This window comes from Heterodontus francisci, chromosome 3, assembly GCF_036365525.1.
Source record: "Heterodontus francisci isolate sHetFra1 chromosome 3, sHetFra1.hap1, whole genome shotgun sequence".
In the NCBI taxonomy this organism is placed as follows: Eukaryota; Metazoa; Chordata; class Chondrichthyes; order Heterodontiformes; family Heterodontidae; genus Heterodontus; species Heterodontus francisci.
The window spans coordinates 89,809,122-89,834,895 of NC_090373.1; the positions used below are offsets into that span (position 1 = coordinate 89,809,122).

The 25,774-nt window shown below is 45.6% G+C and overlaps 1 protein-coding gene across 1 annotated transcript in view; it reads left to right on the top strand.

The window, feature by feature from the left end:
• Nucleotides 1–25,774, top strand: part of LOC137358240 (XK-related protein 6-like) — a 738,669-nt gene that overhangs the window by 635,085 nt on the left and 77,810 nt on the right. Inside the window, exons 2-3 of the mRNA XM_068024135.1 lie at nt 22,169–22,349; nt 24,036–24,051. Of these exons, the coding sequence (XP_067880236.1) occupies nt 22,169–22,349; nt 24,036–24,051 (197 nt within the window). The remainder of the gene's footprint in view (nt 1–22,168; nt 22,350–24,035; nt 24,052–25,774) is intronic.

Genomic DNA, 25,774 nt, shown 5'->3' on the forward strand with positions numbered 1-25,774 from the left:
ATTTTGACCCAGCGACAGTGAAGGAATGGCGATATAGTTCCATCAGGATGGTGTGTAACTTGGAGGGGAACTTGCAGGTGGTGATGTTCTCATGCATCTGCTGCCCTTGTCCTTCCAGGTGGTAGAAGTCCCGGGTTTGGAAGGTACTATCGAAGGAGCCTTGATGAGTTGCTGCAGTGAATTTTGTAGATGTTACACACTGCTGCTGCCACTGTGCATTGGTGGTGGAGGGAGTGAATGCTTAAGGTTGCAGATGGGGTGTCAATCCAGTGAGCTGCTTTGTCCTGGATGGTGTCGAGCTTCTTGAATGTTGTTAGAGCTGCACCCATCCAGGCAAGTGGAGAGTATTCCATCACACTCCTGACTTGTGCTTTGTTGATAGTGGACCGCTTTGGGAAGTCAGGAGCTGAGTTATTCACCACAGAATTCCCAACCTCTGACCTGCTTTTATAGCCGCAGTATGGCTGGTTCAGTTAAGTTTCTGGTCAATGGTAACCCCCAGGATGTCGATGGTGGGGAATTCATCGATGGTAATGCCATTGAACGTCAAGGAGAGATGGTTAGATTCTCTCTTACATACGAAAATAAGAAATAGGAGCAGGAGTAGGCCATTTAGCCCCTTGAGCCTGCTTCGCCTTTCAATAAGAATATTGGCGGAACTGATTGTGGTCAAAAATCTGTCTAACTCAGCCTTGAATATATTCAATGACCCAGCCTCTGCTGCTCTGTAGGGAAGAGAATTCCAAAGATTAACAACCCACTGAGAGAAGAAATTCCTCCTCATTTCCAACTTAAATGGGAGGCTCCCTATTTTGAAACTGTGTGCCCTAGTTCTAGATTCCCCCATGAAAGGAAACATCCTCTCAGCGTCGACCCTGTCAAGCCCTCTCAGAATTTTATATGTTTCAATAAGATCATCTCTCATTCTTCTAAACTCCAATGAGTATAGGCCCAATTTGCTCACCTTTCCTCATAAGACAACGCCTTCATCCCAGGAATCAGCCTAGTGAACCTTCTCTGAACTGTGTCCAATGCAAGTAAGTCTCTTCTTAAGTAAGGAGAACAAAACTGTACACTGTGGGCTGGATTTTAAAGCCCCTCCGGCGTCCAGAACATTGGCGGTTGGGGGGGGGGGGCAATGAAGATCGGTATGGTGGAGGCCCCATACTGACCATAGTGGCAGTGGCGTAGCCTTGTGGCAGCCACCAAGCCGTCTGGCGACGGGATCCCCATTTCAATATGCACATTAATTTACATAGCTAATTTAATGAAGGTCCCATTGCCTCCTTGTTTGCATCTTCATTCAGGCAGCCAACAATGCCACACCTTCGAATCCCCATTCAGGGAAATGTGCAAACATCAGTGAATATCCCCACTTCTGACCTCACAATGGAGGGAAGGTCATTGATGAAGCAGCTAAAGATGGTTGGGACTAGAACACTGCCCTGAGGAACTCCTGCAGTGATGTCCTCCGGCTGAGATGATTGGCCTCTAACAACCACAACTTCTTTTGTGCTAGATATGACTCTAACCAGTGGAAAGTTTTCCCCTGATTCCCATTGACTACAGTTTTGCTAGGGCTCCTTGATGCCAAACTCGGTCAAATGCTGCCTTGATGTCAAGGGCAGTCACTCTCACCTCATCTCTTCACTCCCTCTATTCATTGTGCTCCCTGCACTATCTTGTAATAAAAAGCTGCATTACCAAACCTGACGAGACCAGCTCCCCTCTCTACCTGTGTGAAGAATCATTGCAGCACAGCAAGTCCAGCTTCAATTTAACTGTGCACTCAAACTGCCCTATGATTGTCTCCATGGGGGGAGGTCGGAGGAGGTTGAACTCTAAAAAACGGAAGGGGCAGCCCTAACCCTCTGTTTCCCTGCCTGTTGTCTTCAGTGGTAGGTTTCAAACGTGTGAATGTTCTGTCTTGGGGCAGCAGGATACTACATGAACCGATATAACTCAGACTCTCAGTGCAATTGGGAGTCTGATTTAAATTTAACAACTGTTGGTCAGCTTTTTCAGGGCTCTGGAAACCTGGCAACAAAACGGAGCTGTTAGCTCCAGAAGTCGGGTGCTTCTTATAGGATTCCTTGTGGGCGAGGAGGAGCGGGGTACTCCCCGACCCTTCCAAGAAGCCTTCAGCCTCCCTTCTGCTGATTGCTCTAACCCCAGCCATGATTGGCGTCCTGCCCCCTGCCCAAGATTTTGACTGCTGTGGATTGCCTCAACTTGGCTAAGTTGTTCTGCAGCTGGTTATCCTGCTCGGCTGCCGGCCAGCCTGTCAATTTGGCCAATTGCCGGCCGGGGGTTGGGTGGGGAGTCAGGGGGAGAAACGAAAGAAAAGGTTATACTGTGCTCCTGCTGTTAAATTCAGAAGGACCTCTGCATCCCGGCCTTGCCGAGTTAACCCCACGTCCTACCTCCCTGTAAATATCGGGGCGAATAGCTCAAGGCTAAAGTGTTGAAACTGTGGAGCAGGCAGTAACCTATTTATAACCGATTTTCTGGGGCTTCTGGTACAATACTAGCAAATGATTTGCTGTGGATTGTTCTGAATATTCTTTCTTTCTTTCCTTTTGGGCCTCCTTATCTCGAGAGACAATGGATACGCGCCTGGAGGTGGTCAGTGGTTTGTGAAGCAGCGCCTGGAGTGGCTATAAAGGCCAATTCTGGAGTGACAGGCTCTTCCACAGGTGCTGCAGAGAAATTTGTTTGTTGGGGCTGTTGCACAGTTGGCTCTCCCCTTGCGCCTCTGTCTTTTTTCCTGCCAACTACTAAGTCTCTTCGACTCGCCACAATTTAGCCCTGTCTTTATGGCTGCCCGCCAGCTCTGGCGAATGCTGGCAACTGACTCCCACGACTTGTGATCAATGTCACACGATTTCATGTCGCGTTTGCAGACGTCTTTATAACGGAGACATGGACGGCCGGTGGGTCTGATACCAGTGGCGAGCTCGCTGTACAATGTGTCTTTGGGGATCCTGCCATCTTCCATGCGGCTCACATGGCCAAGCCATCTCAAGCGCCGCTGACTCAGTAGTGTGTATAAGCTGGGGGTGTTGGCCGCTTCAAGGACTTCTGTGTTGGAGATATAGTCCTGCCACCTGATGCCAAGTATTCTCCGAAGGCAGCGAAGATGGAATGAATTGAGACGTCGCTCTTGGCTGGCATACGTTGTCCAGGCCTCGCTGCCGTAGAGCAAGGTACTGAGGACACAGGCCTGATACACTCGGACTTTTGTGTTCCGTGTCAGTGCGCCATTTTCCCACACTCTCTTGGCCAGTCTGGACATAGCAGTGGAAGCCTTACCCATGCGCTTGTTGATTTCTGCATCTAGAGACAGGTTACTGGTGATAGTTGAGCCTAGGTAGGTGAACTCTTGAACCACTTCCAGAGCGTGGTCGCCAATATTGATGGATGGAGCATTTCTGACATCCTGCCCCATGATGTTCGTTTTCTTGAGGCTGATGGTTAGGCCAAATTCATTGCAGGCAGACGCAAACCTGTCGATGAGACTCTGCAGGCATTCTTCAGTGTGAGATGTTAAAGCAGCATCGTCAGCAAAGAGGAGTTCTCTGATGAGGACTTTCCGTACTTTGGACTTCGCTCTTAGACGGGCAAGGTTGAACAACCTGCCCCCTGATCTTGTGTGGAGGAAAATTCCTTCTTCAGAGGATTTGAACGCATGTGAAAGCAGCTGGGAGAAGAAAATCCCAAAAAGTGTGGGTGCGAGAACACAGCCCTGTTTCACACCACTCAGGATAGGAAAGGGCTCTGATGAGGAGCCACCATGTTGAATTGTGCCTTTCATATTGTCATGGAATGAGGTGATGATACTTAGTAGCTTTGGTGGACATCCGATCTTTTCTAGTAGTCTGAAGAGACCACGTCTGCTGACGAGGTCAAAGGCTTTGGTGAGATCAATGAAAGCAATGTAGAGGGGCATCTGTTGTTCACGGCATCTGAATATTACTCTCCAGCTATTTCTATCTGACGTGTGATACATACAGTTAAACTGGAGTTGACTGACAGGCTTTCAGTGAGCAAGAACATAAAGGATGTATTCAAATATCACTTTCAGAATGTTCCACTTCATTGCAGCATGTAAAAAAAAAATCCCCTACACTTGGACCCCGCTTTCTTTAAGCTTTCTTTAATCAATCAATTTGTGTACTTCAAGATTATACGATTCGTCTCCATAAGGAATTGCCACTGATTTTGTTAGGGAAGAATCAGAGGAAAGCAATGTTCCTATTTGTAGATTGGAAATATCCACCAGTTTGTGCAAATTGGTTGAAAGATGGCCTAGATAGCAGTGATTAAACATTTCTTTTAACTTACGGAAACAGGATGTGGTGTTTCTGAAAAATTGCACGGTAAAGTTTGGCTGTTTGCGCTGCCTGTTTTCATCGTGATTTTATAGTAACAGCCACTTTGTTACTGCTGCCAGTTGCTTTAACACTTCCACCACTCACATCCCTTTGTATAACATTTAACATTCTTGTTTGTGTCAATCATGTGATCTGTTGCTTGAGTAGATTTGCGTTATTACAGAGGTAGGTGAACTACTGTCAAGTTTAGGCTGCTTTGGAATTGCACTAGAAACAGCACTCTAGAACCTGGCCTTCTCATGGGAGATTTACTAGTAATGATTAGACATAGTTGTCTCAGAGCTATGGGATTCCTCCAATAAATGACCTAAGATTCAGAACAGGCGCAACACCACAACAAGGTTATGTACGTTCAGCCCCAGTAAACAACTTAGGAATTGGATAGGCCACATCAGTACATTGTGACTGCATTTCCCTCTGCCGCCTCCCAACAAATTATTATGACAGGCATACAACCACCATTGCATTATTTGCCTCTGGTTTGCTGCCGAAATCTCACATGAACAAGTCAGATAAGTGACTGTTTAAATTGCTGTTGCACTGTTACCAATAAAAATGGTCTTATTGCTAGTTATTTCTGGCAGGGTTTTTTTCAAACAGACTTATACTTATGATAGTTGAAGAGTAAGGTTCATTTTTTCAGATGTCCCTATACAGTACAGCAAGTCATAAACTGCAAACCACAAAACATGAATAGAAAAAGATAGGATTTAAAAGTAATCAGCAGCCAAGTGGTGGGATCTTCAATTTTTTTTGTGTGTGTATCTTTGCCACTAATGTTGATAATCTCCTGCGAACTCTTATTCCAACTTTCTGAAGATAGTGTCAGCTACATAGGAACTTAGGACTTAGGAGCCGAAGTAGCCCATTCAGCCCTTCAAAGCTACCCAAAGGAAACAGTGCACTCACTGCTGAAACATTCTATTAGCTACAGCAATGAAAATAATATGCTTCTAAGTCAGCCAACACAGAAACAAATATATAGAATATTGAATTATTACAATGCTGTTCTTGTGGCACACTATGCTGTTGGCTGGTTTTGATGGCTACATGCATATAGTCCATGATCTGTTGCATATGAGTCAAGTCAGCCAATGCAGCAAATTCCACTGATCTATCATTCTGACTGCTGGCATCCATTAGGAAAGAAGTTTAGTCATTGGTCCTGACAAAAAGGGGATCTGCTTAATGTACTCCTGAACAATAGATTAGGAGAAGTAATAAATCATAGAATCATAGAAAGTTTATGGCACAGAAAGAGGCCACTTGGCGCATCATGTCTGTGGTGGTGGAAAAATGATCCACCCATTCTAATCCCACCTTCCAGCATTTGGTCCGTAGCCCTGCAGATTACGGAACTTGAGGTGTATATCCAGACTCATTTTGAATGAGTTGAGGGTTTCAGGCAGTGAGCTACAGACTCCCACCACCCTCTGGGTGGAAAACATTTCCTCATCTTCCCTCTAATCTTTCTACCATTCACTTTAAATCTATGCCCCTAGTCACTGACCTCCCTGCTAAGGTGAATAGGCCCTTCACCTCCACTCTATCCAGGCCCCTCAAAATGTTGTACATTTCAATCAGATCTCCCTTCAGTCTTCTCTGTTCCAAGGAGAACAACCCCAACCTATCCAAACTTTCCTCACAACTGCATTTTTCCAGTCCCGGCGACATCCGGACACAAATGTTTCTTGTTGCATCTTGGAAAGATCATGAGGTAGTGAAGTAGTTAACTTTCACTGCCACTGGCACAGCATGCAATGGCTCTTGTTGAGGAGGTTACAGAGCTCTGCGACAGCCTGCATAGTGAAGCACAGCCACCTCATGCACAACTCCTCAGATCCAGGAAACTTGCTCTGGGCTGTGCATTCTTTGTACCTTATGTATGACCTTCTTCGAGCAGCCTTTCCCCCACCCCAAGTTGACTTTTAAGAGGTCCAACTGCTGCTCCTTGTAGCAGGGCAGGCTGCTGTTGCTGCTGCCGCTACACCTTTTCCTTCTCTTCTTCCCGGAAACAAATTGAAGTAACAAGAGTAGCACCATAAGCATAATAAATGCAGAAAAAAGCAAATTTCAAGGCAAAACTTGCCTGCAGAAATCCAAAAACTGCAGTAGTAAACAGATACCTATAATCTCTGTGTTTTTAGGTGAGTGTCCCTTTAAACACTGCTTCTGATGGCCCTTCGAAACCAATCCCATCAGATTTTACACAATGGATTCAGCACAGGGCAAGACTTTTGTTCTGATATGTTGAAATCATACCAGAGTCCTAATGACATCATAGAACTTCAATTTGCACGTATTCATGACCTACCTGTTAGGTGCCTTGGTAGCCTAAAATACTGCACAGTTAATATGGCAGTGGGCAGGAACCAAGTGGGAAGAAGTCCGTGAATCTCCAAATGCAATTTTAACCTCACTATTTCCCAGTTCCTGCAGGATGGGAGGGAATTCCCGCCTATATTTTTAAATTTGCAAGCTGTTGATCACTCATTGTTTTCCTGAAGTTACCATCTTTTGTTAAGTGGAAGTGCTCTTATAAAACATGCCCGACAATGGGCTTAGTCATCACTTTGTATTTTCAACACATTCTTTGCAGTGGCGATCATATTTTCTAGGCTCATGTGAAGCATTCTAAATGGGTTCTCAGTGAACTTTATCCCACTATTTTAAAAAAAGAACTGCCTCTCTATACTCATTAAAAACCACCTCTTTGACCAAACCTTTGGTCAGCTGTCCTAATGTCTCTTTGTGTGACTCAGTGTCAAATTTTATCTGATATGACTCACATGAGGCCTTGTGTTGTTACTATGTTAAAGGTGCAAGTTGTTGTTATAGTAAGAAAATAGATTTTCCTTAATTTCTTCCTAGTTTTTGTCCTTAAAGTTTTACTATTACATTTCTTCACTCCCTATAAGTTATAATACTGTTCCAAATAAGCACAAAAAACTGCATAATATAACAGCACCATATACACAATTTGTAGGAATTCACTCTAATGTCTATAGATTTTAGGTTCAAACCCAAAGCGAAGATCAGTCACAGACATAGGTTAACATATTTGTAAAATCAACACTGCTTTATTACTTCTACCAGTTATTCAATAAACAGTTAACAATAATTCAGCCTTAAAGGACAGTCTGTGGAACACCCAAAACACTAGACACCAGCCAAGAATTCTTAATAATTCATTGGCATCTGTGTATGACTGATAATACCACTTACAAGTCCCTGCTGCAATGTTGAACTATGTTGTAGAAAAATATATAGATTTTTTTTAAAAACACAAATATGTATTCATTACACATTTTAATGCTTTAGGTCAGGTTTTCACAAGCAGAATGCTGCTCTTGTGTTCCTGAGGTTCAGCTTTCTCCTCTATATTCAAGTTGAACCAAAAATCTATAGACATGAGCGTGAAATCCTACAAATTGTGTATGGTACTATTATATTATGCAACTCCCCTCTCTGACAGGATGCAGCGTTAACTGCTGTGAACAGTTACTGATTGAGAAAGAGTTTGCAGTCACACATGTGATACAGTCCTTCTATTATCTGCCAAACTACCAAGTGGGGAATGGTAAAGCGAGAAACTAACCGAATCTAACATGTTTGAAAAGAGTAACAAAGGGCTGGATTTTGTGCTGGAGGCAGGGCTCCTGGTGCCAGGCTGAAAAGGGAGAGGGATCCCCCACCTCTGCCTTTTCGTGCTGACTCCAGAGCGATCCTCCAGTCTTGTTAAATCAAAGTTTCTGGAGGTGGGAGCCCCGTCCATTTAAAGTCTTTAAAGATGGGATCCCGCCTCCAAGAGCTGCTGGCCAATCAGGTGTCTGGCAGCTCTGTAGTATCAGCAGTGCCACCGGGAGCGGTGGCCACTGCAAGTACTGCGGAGGCCTTGGACCCAGGCCCAGCGATGGAACCTCAGAACAGAGGTAGATGAGGCAGGGTCACTGGGCCCAGTCCGGAAGGCCCTGACAAGGAGGGGTGGGGGTGTGGTCCTGCAGTCCAGGAGGAGGGGAGACCTGGGGGGTAAGATTGTTCCTGGTGGGGGTCGTCCAAGGGCTACAAATTGCCCATGAAGGAGGGACCAACCCTCCCCCCACCGGCACCCAAGCCCACAGTGAAGGCGCCTTGTTTTACAAGGTGTCCTCCCCACATGGTGGCCGCCCCCCATGATACTGGTAAGATCCCAGCAGTGGCGGGAGCAGACCCTTAATTGGCCATTAATCGGCCACCTAAGGGCCTCAACTAGCCTCTGGGCGAGAAGGCCGTTGTCAGCCTATCCCACCCCTGGGTAGGTTGCTGGGGAGGCAATGGGCTGTCCATCCTGCCGCCCCCCCTCCCCCCACCGCCATCCGTCATGATACTCTGTGCCCCCTCCGCCTCCGACTCCGTCTCAGGGGGCCTCACAAAATCCCTTTGGAGATGGGCTGAGAGGCAGGAGGGCTAGTAAAATGGAAGAAAGAGGACGGCTTGGTAACGCCACCACAGCCTGACATACTAAGGATCAGCAAATCCCTTTAAGCCGGGCTGTATGACATGAAACCCACAGACAGTATGGCCTCCCAGTCCTTCCACGGAGGTCTTAGATGACAGGACACAGGAGATTCTGGGCAAACCATTAAATCTGGACGAGCTGATGAAGGCCATCAGGTCCTTCAAGAGGAGTAAAATTCTCGGATGCGACGGCTTACTGGCCAAGTTATAGTCGATTTTGTGGGACTGGATCTGTCCAGACCTGCTGGAAATGTATGAGAATATGCTTCTGGCCAGCAGCATTGGAGAATCCATGAGGAAAGGCATCATCACCCTCATCTATAAGCAGAAGGGGGAGAGGGAGGAAATCAAAAATTGACGACCTATTTCACTGCTTAACGTGGCCTACAAAATTCTGTCCAAAGTCTTTGCCAATTGGGTCAAGTCTGCTCTGGACTTAGCGATCCACCCTAATCAGACCTGCACTGTACTCAGCAGGAAGATCTCTGATAACCTCGTGCAACTCAGGGATATAATCGCCTGCGTGCGGGATGGGGGAGTGGATACGTGCCTCATCAGCTTGGACAAGGAGAAGGCCTTTGACAGAATATCACACACCGACATGAAGGCAGTTCTCTCCAAAATGAGGTTTGGGGACGGAATCCGCAATTGGATCCAACTGCTCTACACAAACATCTTTCAATTAATGGATGGGAATCGGAAAGCTTTCGGATCAAATCTTGAGTCAGGCAGGCTATCCTCTCACCCCTGTTTTGTTCATGTGCTGTATCAAACCTTTTGCTGAGTCCATCAGAAAGGATGCAGGCATAAGTGGAGTGACAACCCCAGGCAGCGGAGGCACTCAGGTCAAAGCCTCCTTTTGCATGGATGGCATCACCATCTTCTGTTTGGATCTGCTTGTCGGTTCGCAGACTGATGAGCATCTGTGAGCAGTTTGAACTGGCCTTGGGAGCCAAAGTAAATTGCAGCAAGAGCGAGGCCACATTCTTTGGGAACTGAGCCAATCGCTGCTTTGTCCCCTTCACTGGATGGTCAGACTACCTGCCGGTGCTGGAGAAATGGTTTGGAGGGGTGGGGGTGTGTGTCAAAAACTAGGAGTGTATTATAGCCAAGGTGAAATAGAAACTGGGCATATGGGGGTGATGCTTGCTCTCCTTTGAGGGTAACAACCTGGTTATCCGGTGCAAGGCATTCTCGGTGTTGCTCTACATGGCACACGTCTAGCCCATGGCCCGTTCCTGCTCTGCGGTGGTCACATGATCCATCTTTCGCTTTATGTGGACCATGTCCTCAGGGACACGACATACAAATCTCTAGATAAAGGAGGAAAAAACATGCCCAATGTCGCCCTCATCCTGATAGCTGCATCAAGCTGTATGTAGACCCTCAGTATGCAAACACCAAATATCACTACATGCTGAGGTTCTGTCTGTCCCTGGTGATATGAAGGATGGGTTGACCACGTTGCTGCAGAACACTCCATTCAGTTGGACCGTGCTGTACCACCGTCCCTCGTGAAAGAGTTTATGCAGAAAGACACTTTTGACCACAAGTCCATGAGACAGTGGTTTGCATGTAATGTTCTCGAGGCCCTGTGGGAAAAGGAGACAGTGGATCCTGTCGGATGGTTCCCCGAGCAACTGTCAAACTCATTTGGCAGAATGCCTCATCGCCAGAACTTTCAAACAAGCACCAAGATTTAGATTGGCTGGTGGTGAGAAGGGCCCTCCCCATCAACTCGTTCATGCACACCCAGCGTCTCAGTGTCACCGCACACTGCCCCCGAGGCAGCTACGACGGTGAAGAGACCATCGCCCAACTCCTTCTGGAAAGTGCCTTTGCAAAGTAGCTCTGGAAAGAGTTGCAGTGGTTTTTTGTCAAAGTTCACCCCGAGCAACTCCATAACACAGGACTCAGTGGTCTGCAGGCTGTTCCCAGGGACACACACCAAGATAAACATCAACTGCTGCTGGAGGACCATCAACTCAGTGAAAGGCGCACTTTGGTCTTCCCAAAACTTGCTGGTCTTCCAATGCAAAGAGCTATTGATGACCGAGTGTTGCAGACTGGCACCTTCCAAGGTCCAGGACTGTGTGCTGAGGTACACAGTAAAGCTTGGGACAGTCACCGCGAAGGCTCAATGGGGAAAGGCCCTTCTGCCATAGTATACCGAGGGGCTGGAACCCATGTAAACTGACCCAGACTACATGCACCAGAGAATGTTTGACATGAAATGTAAATGCGCATTGTAAACATAAACTGCAATGGCAAGTGTAGTGAGGCATCTCATGTACTGTATTGAAAGAAACTGATCTGTACTGCACTTTATGTAATGTCAAATTTGAACTGTTGTGTAATGTACTCATTAATTTTATGAATGAAGTATATATTTGGAAAAATAAGCTGGTAAAATGGCAGCGAAAGATGTTGGGAGGGGAGCCCGATGTCTTGCCGCCACCATGGTGTATTACCAGCTGTGGGAAGTTCAGTGGCACAGCTGCCCATTCAGCGGCCAATTGTGCCAATTAAATGCCCAATTAAGGGCCACCTCCCGTCCTGCTGGCATTTTACTGGCATCGGGACGGGCCACCATCCCGTGGGGAGACCTCCAGGTAAACACTGACAGCCTTCCAGTGGGTTCCCGGAGTGTGGTGGCCCTCCTCTATGGTCTCTCCATGGCCCACAGATAGACCCCTGGCAGAATAGACTCCCCCATGGCTATGGCACCACCGATGGAAGGTGCCCCTCACCCACGATCATCGGGGTGCCTGCCTGATCCTGGCACAATTAGGGGTAGGCGGTGGCATATCACTGGACTAGTAACCCAGAGACCCAAGGTATTTCTCTGGGGACATGGGTTTGAATCCCACCACAGCAGAAGGTGGAATTTGAATTTAATTAATAAATCTGGAATTAAAAGCTAGTCTAATAATGGCCATGAAACCATTGTCGATTGTTGCAAAAACCCATCTGGTTCACTAATGTCCTTTACGGAAGGAAATCTGCTGTCTTTACCTGGTCTGGCCTACATGTGACTCCAGACCCACAGCAATGTAGTTAACTCTTACATGCCCTCTGAAATGGCCTAGCAAGCCACTCAGTTGTACTAACCGCTACAAAGTCAATAAAAAGAAATGAAACTGGACGGACCACTCAGCATCAACCCAGACACCGGAAACGACAACGGCAAACCCAGCCCTGTCGACCCTGCAAAGTCCTCCTTACTAACATCAGGGGGCTTGTGCCAAAGTTGGGAGAGCTGTCCCACAGACTAGTCAAGCAACAGCCTGACATAGTCATACTCACGGAATCATACCTTACAATGTCCCAGACACTGCCATCACCATCCCCGGGTATGTCTCGTCTCACCGGCAGGACAGACTCATCAGAGGTGGTGGCACAGTGGTATACAGTAGGGAGGGAGTTGCCCTGGGAGTCCTCAACATCAACTCCGGACCCCATGAAGTCTCATGACATCAGGTCAAACATGGGCAAGTTAACCTCCTACTGATTACCACCTACCGCCCTCCCTCAGCTGATGCCTCATTACTCCTCCATGTTGAACACCACTTGGAGGAAGCACTGACAGTGGCAAGGGCACAAAATGTACTCTGGTTGGGGGACTTCAATGTCCATTACCAAGAGTGGCTCGGTAGCACCACTACTGACCCAGCTGGCCGAGTCCTAAAAGACATAGCTGCTAGACTGGGTCTGTGGCAGGTGGTGGGGGAACCAACAAGAGGGAAAAACATACTTGACCTCGTCCTCACCAATCTGCGTGCCGCAGATGCTTCTGTCCATGACTGTATTGGTAGGAGTGACCACCGCACAGTCCTTGTGGAGACAAAATTCCGCCTTCACATTGAGGATACCGTCCATCGTGTTGTGTGGCACTATCACCGTGCTAAATGGGATAGATTTTGAACAGATCTAGCAATGCAAAACTGGGCATCCATGAGGCGCTGTGGGCCATCAGCAGCAGCAGAATTGTACTCAACCACAATCTCTAACCTCGTGGCCCGGCATATCCCCCACTCTACCATTACCATCAAGCCAGGAGACCAACCCTGGTTCAATGAAGAGTGCATGAGGGCATGCCAGGAGCAGCACCAGGCATACCTCAAAATGAGGTGCCAGCCTGGTGAAGCAATAACACAGGACTACCTGCGTGCCAAACTGTGTAAGCAGCATGCGATAGAGCTAAGCGATCCCATAACCAACAGATCAGATCTAAACTCTGCAGTCCTGCCACATCCAGCCGTGAATGGTGGTGGACAATTAAACAACTAACTGGAGGAGGTGGCTCCACAAATATCCCCATCCTCAATGATGGGGGAGCCCAGCACATCAGTGTGAAAGATAAGGAGGAAGCATTTGCAACAATCTTCAGCCAGAAGTGCCGAGTTGATGATCCATCTCGGCCTCCTCCTGAAGTCCCCTGCATCACAGATGCCAGACTTCAGCCGATTCAATTCACTCCGCGTGATATCAAGAAACGACTGAAGGCACTGGATACCGCAAAAGCTATGGACCCTAACAATATTCCGGCAATAGTACTGAAGACCTGTGCTCCAGAACTTGCCGCACCCCTAGCCAAGCTGTTCCAGTACAGCTACAACACTGGCATCTACCCTGCAATGTGGAAAATTGCCCAGGTATGTTCTGTACACAAAAAGCAGGACATGTCCAACCCGGCCAATTACCACCCCATCAGCCTACTCTCAAACATCAGTAAAGTGATGTAAGGTGTCATCAACAGTGCCATCAAGCAGCACTTGCTTAGCAATAACCTGCTCAGTGACACTCAGTTTGGGTTCCGCCAGTGCCACTCAGCTCCTGACCTCATTACAGCCTTGATTCAAACATGGACAAAAGAGCTGAACTCAAGACGTGAGGTGAGAGTGACTGCCCTTGACATCAAGGCAGCATTTGACTGAGTATGGCATCAAGAAGCCCGAGTAAAACTGAGGTCAATGGGAATCAGGGGGAAATCCCTCCGCTGGCTGGAGTCATACCTAGCGCAAAGGAAGATGGTTGTGGTTGTTGGAGGTCAATCATTTGAGCTCCAGGACATCACTGCAGGAGTTCCTCAGGGTAGTGTCCTAGGCCCAACCATCTTCAGCTGCTTTATCAATGACCTTCCTTCAATCATAAGGTCAGAAGTGGGGATGTTCGCTGATGATTGCACAATGTTCAGCACCATTCGTGACTCCTCAGATACTGAAGCAGTCCGTGTAGAAATGCAGCAAGACCTGGACAATATCCAGGCTTGGGCTGAGAAGTGGCAAGTAACATTCGTGCCACACAAGTGCCAGGCAATGACCATCTCCAACAAGAGAGAATCTAACCACCCCCCCTTGACATTCAATGGCATTACCATCGCTGAATCCCCCACTATCAACATCCTAGGGGCTACCATTGACCAGAAACTGACCTGGAGTAGCCACATAAATACCGTGGCTGCAAGAGCAGGTCAGAGGCTAGGAATCCTGAGGCGAGTAACTCACCTCCTGACTCCCTAAAGCCTGTCCACCATCTACAAGGCACAAGTCAGGAGCGTGATGGAATACTCTCCACTTGCCTGGATGGGTGCAGCTCCAACAACACACAAGAAGCTCGACACCATCCAGGACAAAGCAACCCACTTGATTGGCACCCCATCTCCCTGCACCACCGACGCACAGTGGCAGCAGTGTGTACCATCTACAAGATGCACCAAGGCTCCTTAGACAGCACCTTCCAAATCCGCGACCTCTACCAACAAGAAGGACAAGGGCAGCAAATACATGGGAACACCACCACCTGCAAGTTCCCCTCCAAGTCACACACCATCCTGACTCGGAACTATATCGCCGTTCTTTCACTGTCGCTGGGTCAAAATCCTGGAACTCCCTTCCTAACAGCACTGTGGGTGTACCTACCCCAAATGGACTGCAGCGGTTCAAGAAGGCAGCTCACCACCACCTTCCCAACAGCAATTAGAGATGGGCAATAAATGCTGGCCTGGCCAGTGACCCCCACATCCCATGAATGAATAAAAAAAACGTACCTTTTTTGGAAGCCACCTCAGGATGGAGGCGCTATCTCCTTCGTCCTGCTGCCTCAGCAGTGGCCACCTCTAATGGTGCCACTGCAGAGGCTGCAGTGGTGCTGGCCCTGTGATTGGGCCTGCAGCTCTGGGAGGCAGGCTGCTGTGTTCAATTGAACGGCGGTCCCGCTGGTGGCCTCTTAATTGGTTGCCGTCAGTAAGATGCCGCCCAAGGTCCCACTGTCCGCTGTCATAGGGTTGCATCCCACTTTAGCTCCCAGAGGTGGGACTTCGCCCCGGTGAAAAAATTCAGTCCAGTAAAGCATAAATCCTTTACCTGCTCACCGCCTACCTGAAGTAACAGGTGGGTGTGGATTGATACCCTTTGCAAAAACTGGATTGCATATTTTGTGTTATTTCGAATACTTGGTGAGCATAGGAAACAGCGACTTTTTACTTATATCTGGAAAACTGGCTTACGCACATGTTTTCTACTTTTTTCCACCTTTCTCAACTTGGTTTACTAGGGTTGAATGGCTCCAAAGCAGCCTTCTAGCTGTTTGATGTTGTGATCCTAGGTATTTGCATTAGAGCCATGGTGGGACATTCCCTATCGTTGAGTTGCATTGTTAGTAACACAGAGAGGATTGTAGAAAAATTGCTTTGTAGTTGTGTTATCCCAGTATTAATAAATAAAGAAGTTAGACACTGAAGCCCTGATATTTATGCACAGACATGAAGAGATCAGCGGAGATGTTCGGGCGACAAACCCGGAAATACAGGTTTCCCAGATATCCTGGAGAAATTAACTGCTTGACGTTTTTAAAATCTTTCAACAAGTTTTCTGACCAACAGCTAGCTAGATGCATTGTATCGGAGTGGGGGGGGGGGGGTGGGGTTTGGTGGTGCGGGTGGGGGTGCGGTGGGATGTTGTGTGGTGGCGGTGGTGGGTGAATTGGACATCGTGGGGGATGGAGCATTATTGGACATAGCAAGGGTGAATCGGACATTGTTGGGGAGGGTTTGAGTCGGCTGACCACATAGGTTCAGTCATGTGGAGGTTATCTTGATGGGCCTGGGGGAAATGCTACCAGCAATGCAGTAAAGGCACTTACCTCATTGACCTAGCCATTCTCAACTCCTTTTACCTGCCAGGTTTCCTGAGGCCCGGGATTCCAGGCCTCCATGTGTTAAAAATAAAAATCAATTTAAATTGGCTTTTAAAAGATTTCAATGACTGACCTGCCTCCAGAGTGCAAATTATTTGCCTGTCCCCGACCTGTCTTCATTAAAACTGGAGGTGGCTGGATTGGGGGGTGAGTTGGAGGTGGGTAGGGGTTGAGTTTGAGAATTTTTAAATTTTTACTTTCCCAGCTGCCCCAACCCATCTGTGGGTTAAAATTCCCCCCTGACTGTGCCTACAAAGTACAAATTCTTCATGTAAATACAAGTTTCATTTCCTATCATGGTTGAATGAGCAAAACTTGTATAAGAGTGCCTGCAGGGGACACTTATTTTTCTATATCTAAAAATTACTGAACTAGACAGTGCACATCTATGTGGATATTGTACCCTCTCGTTGTTAGCAATAATTTGATATTTATTTTAATACATTTACAACTTATTTATTTTTTGGTTTAAAATCAACTATAATATGTAATGAATGCCTCCATAGCTGTGTGCCCATAAAAGATGGTTTCAATACAGATTACAAGAATTATGTTAACTAATTATTTCAATATTGGAATATTTTATCAGTTGTTGAAATGATCTGTGGAATATTTTGGATATTGTATGGACAGGTGGAATGGGATTTGGGTGGTTCCCACTGTTCACCTCCCAACTAATCACAATTGTGTTTTGTTAAAAGGATGCTTTCGCCCCTAAGTGTCTTTAGGGTCAAATAAACAGACAAATGACAGATTTTCTTTTAGGTAAAAAAAAAATTTATTTTAAAACAAATCCTGAAATGATCACAACCTCACTCACGCACACATTTACCCACATATACTGTTACAGTCAAGTGAGGAGGGGTTGAAGGCCTTCCCTCTTTTCCCTCTCCTTGTTAGACCACAACAGGTTTAATTCTTTCTTAAGGTGGATGTACTGGCCAATTTAATAGATGTTTGATTACTTACTTGCTATGATCATAACAAAAACCAATCGGAAAGGTTTTCTCAAGTTAACAAAGAAAGCAGTTAACTTTATTGTACCTAAACCGAACTAATAAAATAATAAACAATGCACCAACTTTCACTCTCTCACACACTCAAGAGGTTTACACACACATAAATGGGTTACAGAGTGGATTGGTTGAGTTTGAGTCCATAAAAAGGTATACAGTCTGTGGAGTTGGGTGATTCGGCTAGCTTCTAGCTGAATTCAGTGGTCCTGAGGCTTTTAGTTTGAAGCGATAGATGGCTGGTTCAGTGAGTCTCTTGGAGATAGCAATGCAGATGATTTCCTCCAACGGATTTTCGGACTGTAGCCGGAGTATGCAAAGGTGGTCAGTCAACAGGCACGATTTGAAAGCTTTCAAGCTGGAATGGAGAGAGAGAGAGAGAGAGGGACCCCCACTTAGGGTCTGCTCATGTCAGAGTCCAGTTGCTTCTCCTCTGCTGCCGATAAAACACCAGCTTAAAACCACAGATGGGGAGGGGCTTGTCACATGACAGTTACTCAGTGATTCAAAACAGTAGTAGTATTTCTCTCTTGAAAAAAAGAACAAGCAGTTCCTTTAACCTTCCTGGGTCTTGGTTCTTTCTGGGGAATTAGCAGACATTTCGTCTCCCTTCTCACAAGCATTGCAGTGTAGGATAGAGTGTTGCAAATTAGGTAGCCAACTTAAGCTTTTAAAAAAGTCTTTTTAAAAAAAATATAAATTCAGATCTCCAGTCAGCGGATTAAAGAAAATTATCATTCAACAAAGCACATTGGCATAACAATAAATACATATGAATAGATAGATAAAGAAATAAGGGTAAGAGGTAGTTTAAAGTCCCAAGTGAGGCAAGTGTTTGTGATTTGCAGAAGATTATTGAGCCTTCTCAGGAGGAAAAGTCTTTATTTCAAAAGTTGCAGACCTGATTATTCGCAGTCTTGAACTTGTGGAGCTATTGTAGAGCTCTCTTCTTTGGCCTCCTTATCTCGAGAGACAATGGATACGCGCCTGGAGGTGGTCAGTGGTTTGTGGAGAAGCACCTGGAGTGGCTATAAAGGCCAATTCTAGAGTGACAGGCTCTTCCACAGGTTCTGCAGAGAAATTTGTTTGTCGGGGCTGTTACACAGTTGGCTCTTCCCTTGCGCCTCTGTCTTTTTTCCTGCCAGCTGCTAAGTCTCTTCGACTCGCCACACCTTAGCCCCGCCTTTATGGCTGTCCGCCAGCTCTGGCGAACGCTGGCAACTGACTCCCACGACTTGTGATCAATGTCACAGGATTTCATGTCGCGTTTGCAGACGTCTTTAAAGCGGAGACAGTGGCTGTAATACAGCCCAAAGCTGGTGGTGTGTAGTTTGTTATCTTCACAGATGTTCATTTCAAAATCACTTTGTGATGTCTCTGATGTGGTGGCTGTTCTCGGTCAGCAAGGTTCTTCTCTTGCCTGCTGGATCCTTCTCACAGGCTTTCTGTGATGTTGGTTTGATATCCTCTCTCTTTCTGTCTCTCCAGAGAGCTACCTTTTTAAGGCCAAAATCTATCACATTGGAGTTTCTGTTAGGAGACGCATGGCCCTCTCTCCTGTTGTGAACACACAATTGGCCAGGATAATAACTATAGCCGTTGTTTGATGCTTGAATGGGAATCATTCTATTATGATGTTGCTGCTTCACACCTTATTCATCTTGGTTTGGCTATGAGCCAGACTGTCTCCAGCATCCTCTGTTAGTTCATTCATGTCGATCAGAGTCATTAATATGCAATAACTTCTTTCAATTTCAAAGGGGTTCTCCGCAGAGCTATTTCAGATGAGGTTAATGAGCCTCATCTTTGCAGATGAGCTTTTGGATTTCTAGTACAGGAGGGGTCACATGGCCGCTACTCCATTTTGACTGTGGTTCACACATCCAAGTTCTTGTGATTTAGTTTTAACTGTTGACTTTTTAACTTCATAATTCCTCCATTTCATCATGGCTCCTCCATGCATGACAACATATTAGCTATTGTAATCGAATGTGCATTTGGAGTACTGTTCAATGGTCTATTACTACCATACCAAATGAACCTTAGGTTGTTTAGTGAAATTAAATTCAATTCAATTAAATATACATATGCCATTTGCATTGCTAATACTGAAAATATGTCTCAGTATTTTATCTCATCATATCACTCATTAGCCTTCTATAGACTTGGTTATACAGTACACACCATTCTCATACCTGGCTAAAAGTTACATCATGGCACAATTTTCCAACTCTACCTTGATCATTTGATCATACGAGCATACGAATTAGGAGCAGGTTTCGGCCACTCGGTCCCTCGAGCCTGCTCCACCATGCAATAAGATCATGGCTGATCTGATTGTAATCATCAGCATCCTAAAATGGAGAGTCACAACAACGAACTGCAAGCCTCTACAATCAGTAAGTACATGACATGTAATTCTGTCACTCAGTTACTGGGCTGAAATTTATACTCCTGCCGCCGAAATCGGCTGCACATCGCCGAACTGCTGCAATATTCCGCACAGTGGCTCATTTAAATAGCCAGGTGGACCGCGCACCCCCCCCCCCCACCCCTGATGATGTGGAGGGGGCGGGCTGTGCCCGGCAATTACGTCAGCTGCCTGTGCGCAGGGGCTGCTTTTATTTTTAAAGGGCTTCGAGCCCTACCATTCAATCTAAATAGTTAAATGAACAGGTAATAAAAAATTAAATCCATTTAAATTGCCCCTCTCCCACCCCCCAATAACTATAAAATGAATTAAATTGCCCCTCTCCCCTCCAAAACACTTCCCTTGCCCACCTGACTTCCCCCCGCAAAGTATGTAAACTTTACACTATAACCCTTCCCACCATCCCTTACACCAATGACGTGACTTTGATTTCGCTCTGAGAAACTTACCTCCACCCCCCTCCCCACCAGTGTTCCGCCTCAGTTCCCCAGACAGGGATCCGAAGGCACGGGAGTGCTGGCCACTGGCATGAATATTGCACCGGGACAGATGGCGGGAATGTAAAGGTAATTCATTCAGTGATTTAAATGTATTTACATATGTTAATTGTGTTCCTTTCAGGAGCACAAGGCAAGTGTTTTGGGGGGTTGGACAGGGCAGGTAATTCCTTCCATGCTTATTTTGGGGAGGGGGAGGTTGTGGCAGAGGTTCAGGATCACTTTATTTTATTTTTCAGAATCATTACTCCTTTAAAGGGATTGAAGCCCTTTCAAAACAACATCAAAGCCTGCGTAATGGCAGCTGTCGCCATTGCCGGGGATGGACCACCCACCCCTCCACATCATTGGGGAGGGGTTGGTTTGCCCCGGCCATTTAAATGAGCCGCCGCATTGAATATCTCGGCGGCTCCGCAACGTGTGGTCCATGCGGGCACTTATAAAATCCAGCTCAAAGAGTGGTGATGTATGACTAATCTGCAGTACTGAGGCACTGAGCTCCTACATACCAGCTGAATATGTTGCAAAAACTTGGCTTGCATTCCTTTGAATATTGAAAATTGAGGAGTGATCTGATTGAGGTGGTTAAAATGTTTAAAGAATTTGTTTGGGTAGGTACAAAGGATCTTTTCTTTGATGGGGGCATCAAGAACAATGGGACATCATCTTAAAATTAGAGCTAGACCATTCAGGAGCAGAATCAGAAGCACTTTCTAACACAAAGGATTGTCGAAATGGTCTCCCCCAGGGACAATTGGAGCTTTCAACACTGAAATTGATTTTTGTTAGGTAAGTGCAGAAAGGGATATGGAACAAAGGCAGTTAAAGGAATTGAGGTGCAGATCAGCTTTGATCTAATTGAATGATGAAGGGGCTGAATGGCCTACTCCTATTCCTAAACTTTCTAATAGTTACCAGTGCAAGCTGAAAAAAATTAATAAACTTTTCAATTTGCCTGAAATCAGCAGAGCTTTTAAAGTGGTAAATAGAGAGTAATTAAGGTAATTCCACTTTAACAAGCTGCGAAAAACTTACTGTTGCACGAAATAGCCAATGATACAACATAATTAACTCCTTTATAATTCACTCTATGGTGATGAGAAATGGTTATGAGAATTTTTCTGCTATAAATATGTGTGGTATAACTGGGGGGGGTGGGGGGGGGGGTGGAACTGTATAAATTATGTGTTACATTTTCACTTTCAGCAGCGGTGAAAATTGACCCCGCCCTTCCCTCCCACCCATTAAACACCTTGGCAATGGACTGGAAAATTGGGCCGAGTTTATAACGGGCAGTTGATCTGCTAATGCCAGTATTCCACTGCCAAAAGTGGAACTTACCTGGTGCTGGGGGTGGGTGAGGGGAGAGGGGGTAGTGGAAATCTTCAACTTCAGCCAAAAATGTACAGTGCATCCACAACATTTAAACCATTTTCAGGAGCAGACCTTAACTGAATTTGCATGGCACTCTGAGGTCACCAAATGGGAGCTCTACTGCAGTTCTTTGATTTTGGATGGTGGAAATTTGGCTGGTTTCTGCATGGAGCTGGCCGGCAGATAGGCCCTGTTTGGGGGGAGATGGTTGCTGAGAAAAAGCTGACACTGGGCCAGAAGATTACAAATAGTCTTTGAAAAAAAACACAATGCACCTTTTCTGAGTGGTCTCCAGAGGTCCCTTCAACGACTGCTGGTGAGGCTGCTCAACACCTGGTTCAACTTGGACTAACATGCATAGTGCATGCTCTATCCATTTGTATATTAAAGTTGTATCTGAGGTTCTACAACTGGAGTCGGACTTTGAATTTCATATTTAAACTGCCTGAGGCTTGATTGCTGGGCATCCATTTAAATGCCTACCTGAAAATTAAATCAAGTGGGAAAACGGGTATCCAAGGTGCCCACCAGATTTATCTGTGCCAGTCACCCATTTTTCATTAGAGAAATGGACGGCTAGCAGTTGAAAATCCCCCCTCCATACTGTCTAGTTCAATGGTGATAACTCATTGATTCATTTTTGGGTTCAACACTGTTTAACACTGTTTAAAATCGATGATTTCAGAAGATGCTTCAGTCCTTCCAGTTTTCTGCAGTGATATTTCCGAAGTGCATTGTGCTCTAGTTTAAATCTTGTTTTTTCAGGTATATCCGTACAATGTACTTGGGCATTCAGAGCAGGAGAAAGAACGAACACCAGCGCCGATTTTACTGGGCCATGATGTACGAGTATGCAGATGTGAACATGCTGCGCCTTCTGGAGACTTTCCTGGAGAGTGCGCCACAACTGGTGCTACAACTCTGCATAATGATCCAGAAAAACCAGGCAGAAACCTTACCATGTAAGTCTCTGTGTTACATATCGGTGTTTATTTTGGTATAACTGCAAAGTGTGTGATTTGTGAAGACAGAATAATTTTATGGTGTGCATTTTCAGAGATTAAAAGCACAATATCTGTATGTTAAAATATTTGGCAAACTTTTCCTTATTTGTTTGCAAAACACACAATGCCGTGACATACACCACATTAAAATATGTTATTTTGTGGTTTGTGCATGATGCCATTGTGATAATAATACATATTTCTTCCACTCCAACGAGTCAGAAAGGTGGTGGTGTTGCCCCTTTGCAACAGCAGGATTTAGTTGAGTCTTTTATTATTAGTTGGAAACATTTGGCATATTAGTTCAAAATTAGGAACTGTGTGAAAACTGAAAAACAATGTTACATATTATACATACTTGGAAATGTGCAATTTTTTGCAAAAGGATGCTGAGAGGAGCTCTATGCCAGAAACTTTCACTAAAAAAGTCCCGTTGAAATATTCTTAATTTACTCTGAAAACCCAACAAATAGAATGCTTTTTGGTTGAATACATGTGGATTTTTATCTGCTGATCTTTTATACACAAATGAATAGGCTGTGATCCATACAGGGGAAAAACACTATCCCTTTAAGAGTTTGGCACCTTGTAGTGCTGGGCGAGTTTATTGTTGTTTCCCAGCCCCTGTGCATATAACATTCAAAATGGTGCATGTAAGCTACAAATCAAAAGAGGTTATATTGTTAATGAGTAAGAATGTGATCAATAGATATTGTGAGTACAGTGTGTTGTTCTGTTCACCTAGTTAGAAGGGATACTGTTGCCCTTGAGATGATGAGGGGCAAGCAAGTGAAATTACTCCAAGCACTAGAAATCTAAGTTGTAAGGAGGTTAAGGAAACCAGGCTTACTCACATTGAAAAAGGAGGTTTGGAGATGACCGAATGAAGTTTTGATCATCTGAATAGGATCGACAAAATCGATCAAGACAAATAATTTACCATTGTAAAGGAGTCAAATATCCATGAGCACAGGGTGAAATAGGAAGTTAGCAGTAAAAAAGGATATCATGTGAATATTTCTTTACACAAGGAGTAATATAGTTCTAGAATAAGTTACTGGAGAAGGTCATTGAAGCAATTCAGTAGGATCAGAAGGCAACCAGACATGTTTCTGGAGAGGGATGAGACTGTGAATATAGTGAGAAGGCAGCTAGGTTGCTTTGAGATTTTGACCCTTTTTCTGCTCCTAAAAGTTCTTAAGCTCCAAAATTACCACTTGTACATCCTGGCATCAGACTTTTCTGTTGACAAACTCTGGTGCTTGCATTCATTCTCAAATTAATCCAACAATCTACACTGAATGATTTATTTAAAGCTGTCAAAAGTAACTTGTTATAAAGGCTTAAGGTCTAAAAACACACAGGTGAAGAGTGATGCTGATGACCTCTGCTGCAGCCCCAAAAATGCAGCATTGGTGGCCAGGATCAAGACCATGACCTAGGCTTGGACATCAATGTGGGTCGTGCAACTGCTACTCCTGAGGCCAATATGCCTCTTCCTTCTGGGCATATCAGCTGCTAATTCCTTTACCAGAGTTTCCCAGATCAAGGCCATCAGAATTCCTAATCTTGGGAATCGTCACATTTGGCCCTCCATATCAATAGCCTTGTTTAGAGCAGAGTCAAAGGTTACTCCCAGGCAAGGTCAAGACCCAGCAAATCTGAGTTCTGACTCAATTTGCCCCTTTACCACCATATTCCCACTGGCATTACATTTAGAGTGCTGAAGATTTCTGGCCACACGATGTGCTATTGGAAAAATGGGTGGCATCGTTCAATTATTCACACCTTCGCAAGATCTTGGACTGATTAATAAATTAGAAGGAATAGTAAGTATGAAATGTGAAACACAATCATGCTTCACCAAAAGCCCCAGCTATGTCCTATTTTTTGTCAATGCATTGCCAGCAATAGATGCTCAGAACCATCCACTGGAAACTCAACTGGTACCTCATCTAGTGACACATTGCTTTCTGTATTGGTCTGAGCTGGTATCAGTCCCAGTTGTGATACTTGAAGGCTCAGGGATTAAATTGGTCTTGGACGTTAGTGTAAAACAGACAATAGCAAGGCAGCAGACTATTTTACATCTTGCCTCATTTTCTTTTCCATCATTATCAGTATCACAACCAGGCAGAACATAGAATGGTGATGAGAGTGATTATGGGGCCAGTTTTCTTAACTTTAACATTCCATGTATGCCAGTTCAGGGGTTGCTAGGGGTAGGAAATAGGACTGCAGATCCATACTTAAGCACAATGCACATTTTCTTGTCTCAAATGGACAGGAAGGAGCATTTAAATCCCATGTAAATGACACAGGAATGATGTAATAAACATTTGTGAAGGGTAAAATCACCCATATTTGAAGGTTTACAAGGACAGCAGGTGGATTTGTATTTAGAGTTTGGCTGGAATATCTTACTTAAACACTGGTAAAAGAATTAAGGACCTCAGCAACAACACCATTTGAAGTTTGATAGGGAACAAAGTGGACACTAAAGAAATTATGGCCATTTGGAGCACAGTTCAGTGAGTCTGCAAAATTATAGGCTGGATTCTATGCACCGGTGGCCCTCACATGCGGGCCACGTGTCGCCATGCTGCCACGATCTTCCTCACGGTAGTCCATGATGATGTGTCAGTCAGGGTGGAGGGAGCAGGCTCTCCGACACCGGCAATGGTGTCAGCCATTTTTAAAGGACATCCAGCCCTGCCAGCTAATTTACATTTTTAAAGTTATACTCCCTACTGTACCGATCAAAGTCTGTCACCCTTTTCCCACCCCCCAATAACTATTAAATTTAATGTTTGCCCTATCCCCCCACAAAACATTTACCTTCAACACTTCCCCCCCCCCCAAACTGAACTAAGTGCAGAAGTCACCCCTTCCCACCATCCTCTACACTTGCACTGTAAATCTGATCCCGCTCCACCCCCCCACCACTAAAAATCAAAAGATCCCCTCCCTTCCCCACCTTCTTTCCCCAGATGGGAAAGTGAAGGCACATGAGGGCTGGCCATTGCTCAGAAGATGCAGCCCAATGGTAAGATTGGAGTGAATTTTATTTAAATCTATTTGTGTGCTTAATTTGAATATTTTAATTCGGGTCACGTGGCCCAACGGCGGGGAGCCGCCACAGAACCTCACCGCCGCCAGCAGGACCAGGCCCGGCCCTCCCGGCGTCAGGCTGCATGGCGGGCCACTGCCAGAACAATCTTCCGGGCCCCCCCACCACGGAGCCCGACATCAGGAGCTCAGTAAAATCCCGGCCTACGTGTGGATTGATTTCTGCCACTTCCCTTGGCTGGAGTCCAGTCTGACAGACGATTCAAAATGTTTGAAACAGATCAATAGGTCAAGCCAC